Consider the following 8,998-nt stretch of genomic DNA (forward strand, 5'->3'; position numbering starts at 1 on the left):
CTTACTATCTAAATTAAATTAAATCTTAATTATGTTTTCATGAAAGTTAAATATTTACCAATAGTATAGTTGTATAGTATATCTAGCTATCAAATGCATCATTTAATCAATGCATATTCGTTGCAATTAAACTTGTCAAAAATACGTGTTACCTTTTATCACACCCTTCTGATTATTGATATTATGAGATAGAGAGAGAATGAAATTTGTTATGAGATAGAGAGAGAGAATGGATTTATTTGTAAGTAAATTTGGCCATTTTCGTAAATAAATTATTAAAACTTGTACCAAAAAAAAAATTATTAAAAAAAAAATGATACATAGACATACTTAGATGGACATACACCCCTTATCAAAAAAAAGAAAGATGGACATACACCCTTGTACCCTCCACATAGAAATGTAACATGTGACATTTTTTTCTTTCTTTCTCTTATGTGTATTAGATGTCATGTTTTGATTGGTTGTGAAAAGGGTGGTACAATGTATGAATGGGAAAAGAGTGTTTATGTATCTTTATTCTTATTAAAATATGTGAAATTTTGGAAATTAAAAGCCATGTATTAGTGGATAAGAAAATCTCAAAATTGTGTCGGATAATAAGGGAAAAATCTGATTGAAAAAAAAAGCCTTTAGCTTAGGCTGTGAAATATTATTGTTTTCTTTATGTTTCACAGGATATGGTATTTGCATTTAGGAACCTTGTAAATATAGATATATCATTCTTTCTTCCAACACTTTTTTAATGTCAGCATAACGTCCCTCTCTCACACACACAAAAAAAATCAATCATTTACCACCACTCATTCTCCACTCACACTCGGTTAACCCAAAACCCACTTACTTTTCATCTAACCCATTTTCCTTCATGAATCTTCTTTCTCATAACCCAGAACCCTTAATAACCACCACCCTTAATAAATTGTTCCATCCTCCTTCACATTTCACCATTACTTCCTCTCAGCTAACCATATACACGTCCTCCTTCTTTGTTTCTTCACACCCCCTTCATCTATTTCAAGCGAACATCACAGCCTTACTGAAACCCTATCAGCGGGATAGAAACAATCGTACTTCGTGCAAGTATAATTTTCATTTTTATCTAATACATGAATGATTAAATAACAATTTTTTTTTACCAATTAGACAGTGACTTTAATTAAAGACAGGTTATTTGGCGTATGTGAGTTTAAACCCTGTTATGAGCAACAATTGATTAACTTTTACTTATCTTTTGGCTTTTTGCTGAACTCTTTATTATAATTTTAAAAACCAAAATAAAATGTGCTTACAGTGATCCCCAAAAGATAGAGATATTTTAATACGCACCTAAAATTCAATGTATTATTATATATGTTTGATTGAAGACAATGACCTCATCTTATATAGTACTCTTTAATCATTATTATTGATTATTGTTTATGATAGTTAATACTACATTAAGACATTATTATAGATTAAACATATGTATAAATCAAAGCTTAAGAGTCAAATCAATCTTGGATGCTTGCTTTTCTTGAATCTCATTGTCTTCCTAATCAACTTCATCACTAACAACACCTCCCTCTGCAATCTCAGTCATATTAACTTTATGATGACTCGCAATGCCTTGATCAGCCTCATTAACTCCATCTATATGTGGAACATGCGGCAATGCACCATACAAATTTCTTGCATGGAAGTTTGTTGACCCTGCAAGTTGAATCATATTGTTAAATCCATAATATTGATATCCACACCCCATATGGAATGGAGTAAGTGTTTAGACTTATCCCTTGATTACCATTTGAGTAATTCATCCAAGTTTCGTTAAAAGCTTGGATCCTTTTTTTGACCAGGCTTTTGTCAAATTTGTGAGAACTTTGATGGCCACCTAATGCATGTGGAGCAGTGAACTTTCTGCTACAAAATTTGCACGAGTAAGCATTTTGAATTCCTTTCCTATGATTAACAATGAATCCAAAAAGAAGAAATGGAGAAATTTCTTTGGGTGAATCGATTGATTCTTTTTCAGGAATATCTTTTTGGGGAGACTTTGAATTCTTAGTTTCAACATGGGATTCATCCATCACGATGACCTTTCGCTTGTTATTATTGTTATGATTCTCCATCATCTTCAAATTGGCTATTGATTCTTCATTCACCTTCTCCTTCTCCTTCCCCTTGTTCCCATTAAGCTGTCGTGGGTTTCTCAAATGTTGGCATTTTTCAAAAGCGAATGTTGTGTATTATGAATGTGACCTACTACATATTTTACTTCCAATGTTGAATACTGTTTCGTGAGAAAATGTTTCGCTTTACATGGCACCACTCTTTTCAAAATGTAAATATTTTACTTGAACAACAACAAATCATTATTTGATCTGCCTCTGGATATCTTGCTTCTCGGAGAAATAAAATTAAGTAGGTGTATTTTTATGGAAACTGATTTTGTAGTTTAAATATGTTCCAATCAAACTTACTAAAAACATTTAATTTACTAAAACACATCGAATTTAGCAAAATATGCTTCAATCAGGGTATATAATTTGGAGTCCTCTTATGCTTCAATATAGATTGAACATTTATTTAAACTTGCAAAAAATACAGGCATGTTTATGTTGATTACTATGTGTATCTTAGGATGGTATTATTATATACGGGTTACATGCTAATTATTTTATGGAATTTACATAATGAAAGCATTGATATTAGTTTTATATAATGTGGAATTGCTGCCTTTGCATCGTTTCCCTCTTTGCATGGTAAAACAAACATTAATAAGGTTTTGTTAAATTGAATTTCTCTTGACATGATCCATTTTTGTATAGTGAGTGCTACACAAATTTTCACTTTTGTTTGATCGAAACACCGAAGCACGTTTATTTTTTTAATATATATATATATATATATATATATATATATATATATATGATTAATGGTTGGTTTCACTACTTTTCTCGTATTAAATGATTGGATGGTTAGCCTAGAACTTGCTTACTTTTTCTTACCTATATCACCACACTCGCAGCCTTGGGGTTTATTTTGTTTGCACTATGTTTTATTAAATTTAAAATGGTATATTACTTTGACATTTTTTAGTACCTCCTCAATTCATCTGAGCTTAACTTTAGAAAGTTAAAACACTAATCCTTTTGTGCAAAATTTGAGCACGAGTGTACAAGATATATTAAACTCCAAGGAGAAATGGCAAGGCAAATATGATGACTCTCGCCCACTAAGATTATAATACTTATTTAAACTATTTATTTATCCGATCTCATTTTACTATTTTGTGTGTTCTATAATTGTATCTTCCAGAAAAATGTTGAACTCTCCTATTGAATAAAAAAAATTAATGAAGCTCCATATTGCGCCTTATTGGTTTTTAGCAAGGCACCATCTTTACTAGATTTTACTGAGACTAGAAAAGAATGTTAAATCATGTGTTCGCTAGTTAAGGAGTAAAAAAGTCCCACCTTCGAAGAAGGTCAAGAGGTCATATACAGGAGAAAAGTAAGACCTGGAAACATATGACTTTTAAAAACCTCAAAAGTCCCATCTTCAAGGAAGGTCAAGAAGTGATATATAGGAGGAAGGTAAGACCTTGAAACATAGGCCCTTGAAAAACCTCAAAAGTCCCACTTCAAGGAAGGTCAAGAAAGCATATATAGGAGGAAGATAAGACTACAAGAAAACAACATTTTACCCTCCATTTTAGCGTCGACCCCCGACACAGTCGCTAATAGCATTGGCTTAACGCACGCTACACTAATTTATTTTTTTTGAATAAGCCAAAATGGAATATATATTAGAAACCACATGAGTGCTTCATCTCGTACAAGATGTGAAAAAGAGAAATAGTCAACATTATTACAGAGTCAAGTCATTTGTGCCTCAAAGGAGCGCACGATGAAAACCAAAACAAATGAAATTTTTTTGAAGATTACATCTATACACCCATACAAGATAACGGGTGTCTCCACCAATGGTTGTAATCAAAAGCAAAATTAATTATACTAGCCTTTAACCAGAAGAAGGAAAGCAGCTTGACTTTGTCTGAAATAGAGTGTAAGTCTAGTGCTTTTTGATCGAAAACCTGATTTTTCCTTTCCTTCCAAATAACCAAGACATAAGCCAGCCATATTATTTTGAAGAAAGAATGTGACGATCTCGGGAACCCTGCCAGGTGACTAAACTGAAAAAGATGATCATTGACTGCAGCTGGAGCAACGAAGAAAATACGCATCCATTGAAGGATCAATGACCACACGCTAGCAAAGAAAGCTCAGCCTAGGAATGGGTGGTCTGCCTCCTCCAAAGAACCACACCCTCCTACACAAACATTGTCTCTATTTAGAAGTATACAGCGCCGCACAAGATTGTCCTTGGTTGGAAGTCGGTAACGTAGAAGACGCCAAGCAAACAAAATAAAACTCTTGAATCAATTGGCAAGAAGATAGCAGAAAAGTGCAGCAATGTTCCACTAGCAATCATAACACTAGGAGGCCTTTAACAGGGTAAAAGTGAAGAGAAGGAATGGATGGATGTTTTACAAGGTGACTTTTGGAAATTATGTGAAGACGAAGATAGCATTATGCCAGTGTTGAAACTGAGTTACCAAAGCTTGTCTCCTCAAATGAGACAATGTTTTGCTTACTGCTTGATAACACGTAAAATGCACTATTATTTTGACTAGTCTTACACATTTTTTGATTTTGATTTTATAAATTTTTGCAATGTTATGCTGGTATTGTGTGTCTATTTTAGGTATTTATTGGTTAAAGGTCTTGCGCGTCAAAATGATGAAATTCAGCGAAAAAAGAAAGAAAGGGTAAAAAAAAGGAAAAGAAGGTTAAAAAGTTAGAAGTCACTGGGAAGTAAAAGCCTGACCAATTCTTTCCCCACTTTTCAGAAGCAGTTTGCCCACTTCCTTCGTTTTCTCCACTACTTGAGACATGATCAGACGCACTTCAGGCAGATTTCAACCTATAAATAAACCTGGAAAACTCAGTTGTGGACACCAAGCTTTTCAGAGAGAAATTTTGTTATTTAGAATCCGCTTATTGCTTATTGTAGTTTACGTATTTTAGTTTCTTTTAAGAACAACTACTCATATTTCAATTGCAATTTCCATTACTGTCGTCGAATTCTAAATTCCAGTTTATTATTATTATCCCTTTTATTCACTTTATCATATTTCAATTGCCTTTTCATAGTTATTATTATCATCCAAATTAAGTTACTTGTTCTATGGATACGTAACCTTTAAATTCCAATACTTTAGTTTTGCTGCACTTGTTTCAATTCTAATTGGTAATCGTTACTGTTCGCCGCTGCCGTTTTCGAATTCAATTTGTGTGCTGCACTGCTGTCTTATTCTTCTGTTGCTGCATTTCAAAGTGGCGGTTCCATTCAATTCAATTTGCTTGCAACTGCTGCCATGCTTGTTATTCTAATTTAAAGTAGGCTTAAATATGCATTTCATCCCTACAATTATAGGCCATTTGATTTTTCATCCATGAACTTACTAATCCTTCCATTTTGCCCCTGTAAATATTAATCATTTGAGAATCGGTCCTAATTAGATTTTTTTGATGAGGTGGACACAGATTAGCAATGTGACGCCTATGTGGCAAGTAGTGATTGGGTTTGTGTCAGGACACGTCAGCAAGACACAGTTGCAAATACATTTTTACCCTTAATGAATCTGGACATGTGCAAAAAGACCAAACTGCCCCTGTCTTCATCTTCACAAAGCAATACCAGTTCTGGAAAATTCCACTACAAATACATGGAATTGGTACCCTTATTCTTGCTTCCCTTAATACTGGTACCTCATCAAATTTATCCAAACTCAGCAACAAAAAATCCAAAAATAACTGTAATTTATTCAACCAAATCCGTAATTTATTCTTCCATTTTTAGTTCCTATTCTTGTGGTGTGGTGTGGTGTGGTTCCTGGTTGTATATTCTTAACATATCTGAGAAGTGAAAAGAGTGAGAATGAATGCAAGGTAGAGGGATTCGAATTGTTCTTGTGGTGTGGTTTTTGATCTGAGAGCGAGAACGAATGCAAAGGAGAGAAATTTGTGTGTGTTAATTCGGAAAACACCAGTTTGTGGATGAATTTTGTTATGGGTTTGTGTTAATTTAGAATTTGTTAGAGTTATGAAGCAATGATGAAGAAGAAGGGAAGAAGAAAAATCGTAACAGTGAGGTGGAAATGGGTGTGGGTGGGTGGGTGGTGGTAGTGGTGAAACGTAAGGAAAGGGAAAGGGAAAGGGAAGGGGAGAGGAAGAAGAGAAGGAGAATGAGGGAAGAAGATAGGGGTAACTTGGTAATTTTGCGAAACATTAAGGGCAAAAAGGTCAATTTACATGATATTTGCTGATTGATCCACTAATGACATGCCACGTCAGTAATCAAACGAGATTAGGACGAAAATTCAAATGATTAATATTTGCAGGGTAAAATGGGAGGATTAGTAACTTCAGGAACGAAAATTCAAATGATCTATATTTGCAGGGATGAATGACATATTTAAGCCTTTAAAGTATCCAACTATTTCAGGTTAGCTACTATTCATGTTTATTTACTTGTATTGTTCCCTGTTTCAAAAATGTTTAGTAGCATGCTTATTATAATTACCATGTTTGAGTAGATTTCCATATAGTTCGGAATGTGATGAATGTCGTACCAATGGTACTCTGTTAAATTGTATGATTATAAATTGTAACAAGAATTGTTTTTAAGTCTGAAAATTCTGATTTTTAACGATGAATATTTACGGCGAAAGCTGAAATAAAGTGATACCGGTTTCATATCGAAAGAGTGAAACCTGTGTATGACAGTATAATTTTTAGGAATTGATTTTGAAATACAGCGAAAGCGTTTTCTTTAATTAATTTAGAAATTTCTAATTTTCAAAAAGGCTATTTTAAACTTGTGGTCGTACATGCGAAAGCTGGCGCTTGTGAGTTTAAAATACGTACGGTACCGGGCGCGCGAAAGCTGACGGTACCTTTAAATTAATTTTTTTACTAAAAATAACTTTTCGCGCATAAATTGATTAGTTTTCAAACGGAGTTTTGAAGTTGTAAGGCGTACACGCGAAAGCGGTCGAATAGATTACAAAGTCAAAATTCGGTGTCGTACACACGAAAGCTGGCGACCCCTTTAATTTAATTCTTTTTACGCGCGAAAATATTATCTTGTTACAATAATAAAATGCAATTTAGCAAGCATCAACGGTCGACACAAAATATATTCCGGGCTCTCGTCATTTAAAGTAATTAAAAACAAGTTATTTTTCCAATTTTGCAACCAAATTAATTTGCATCGCCTTAGATAAACAACGTGACAATAGTTAACGGTACTTGACATTGGTCTCTGTGGGATTCGACATCTTTTATACTAAAACCGATATTTCCGTGCACTTGCGGATCTATCAGTGCTCTTTGTACCCTAAGGATATGGAAATAAAGAAGAATGAGTTGATTCAACTGTGGATGGCACAAGACTATCTTGACTGTTCAGCTGAAAAACAGCTCATGGAAGATATCGGTAATCAATTCGTAAACCTTTTCTTCAAGAAGTCACTTTTCCAAGATGCAAAAATTGATGTTTTTGGTAATGTACATCGGTTCAAAATACACGATTTAATACATGACCTTGCAATGCAAGTAGCCGGCATTGATTGCCGTTACTTGGATAGTGAGACAACAAGACTTGTAGGAAGTCCCGTGCATGTAATGGTGAAAAGTGATGCTATTGGTTTGTTAGAATCATTGGATGCAAGCAAGTTGCGAACTTTAATTTTGCTTACCAACATTTCAGAGAATTGGAACGAGAAGGAAGTATCTGTTATTTTAAAATTCAAATACTTACGCGTCTTATAGATATCATGTTGTTCTTTAAGTAAGGTGTGTGAATCAATCGGAAAATTGAAGCATTTAAGATATCTTAACTTATGGCGTTGCAGAGATTTGGGAAGCATTTCTAAATCCGTAGGTAATTTTGTTTGCCTACAAACACTAATATTGAGGCAGTGTAACGAAGTTAAGTTCTATGCAAAAGGTGGGTCAAAATTAATTAATTTGAGATATCTTGATGTTAAATTTTTAAAAGCCTCCGAAGAGAAGAAGCTAACATCTGGAATTGGAAGATTGGGTGTGTCGTGGTGGAATAATGGTGTTATTTTTGTAAACTGGTTTTCTTTGCTCACAAATATTGTGATAATCTCTCTACATCAGTGTTAAGGTTTACAATATCTCCCACCGTTGGAACGTCTTCCATTCTTGAAGTTTATTCATTTAAATTCGCTCCTTAAGAGTATATATATTACGAAAAGCTCCTTTTGCCTGAGATATTCTTTCCATCTTTAGAGAGGCTCCTTTTGTGCAAGTGCAAAAAGTTGAGGGGATGGTGGAGGTTGGGAGCTGATGTCAATGACAATGATACTGATAACTCGTCAAAATCACATAATCTCTCTGTCCCTTCGATTCCTCCTTGTTTTTCGTATTTATCAATCAATGATTGTGAAATGTTGACTTGCATGCCTAATTTTCCAAACCTTGACAAGGCATTGACACTGATTGACTATAATTTGGAGACGTTGGAAGCAACAATAAACATGGTTGGTTCAAAATGTTTGATTGAATCCACTCCTCTTTCCATGTTAAAATCCTTGATCCTTGATGGAGTTCAACTGGATGTAAAAAAATACCTGAAGGATTGGGTGCAAAATCTGACTTCCCTCGAGCATCTTGTTTTTATGAAGCTTCCAAGTCGAACATTTCAGGAAATTGAAATTTGGTTTAAGGACGACCTAAACTATCTTCCATCCTTGCAAAATATTGAAGTTTCATATTGTTCCGATCTAAAGTCATTGCCGGATTGGATTTGCAACCTCTCGTCACTTCAGCATATCACCATTAAAGACTGTCAAAATTTGGCTTCACTGCCCAAAAGAATGTCTCGTCTGGCCAACTTACAGACCCTAGAAATCACCGAGTGC

General features: G+C 34.3%; 1 protein-coding gene across 1 annotated transcript; it reads right to left on the reverse strand.

The window, feature by feature from the left end:
• Nucleotides 1-1,534: 1,534 nt before the first annotated feature.
• LOC11445846 (zinc finger protein 4) lies at nucleotides 1,535-2,111 on the reverse strand. The gene is made up of 2 exons (XM_003621690.1): nucleotides 1,784-2,111; nucleotides 1,535-1,692 (listed from the first exon to the last, which is right to left on the reverse strand). Exons 1-2 carry the CDS (start codon nucleotides 2,109-2,111, stop codon nucleotides 1,535-1,537), a joined length of 486 nt encoding a protein of 161 aa, XP_003621738.1.
• Nucleotides 2,112-8,998: the final 6,887 nt, after the last annotated feature.

This window comes from Medicago truncatula, chromosome 7 (genome assembly GCF_003473485.1).
Source record: "Medicago truncatula cultivar Jemalong A17 chromosome 7, MtrunA17r5.0-ANR, whole genome shotgun sequence".
Lineage (NCBI taxonomy): Eukaryota > Viridiplantae > Streptophyta > Magnoliopsida > Fabales > Fabaceae > Medicago > Medicago truncatula.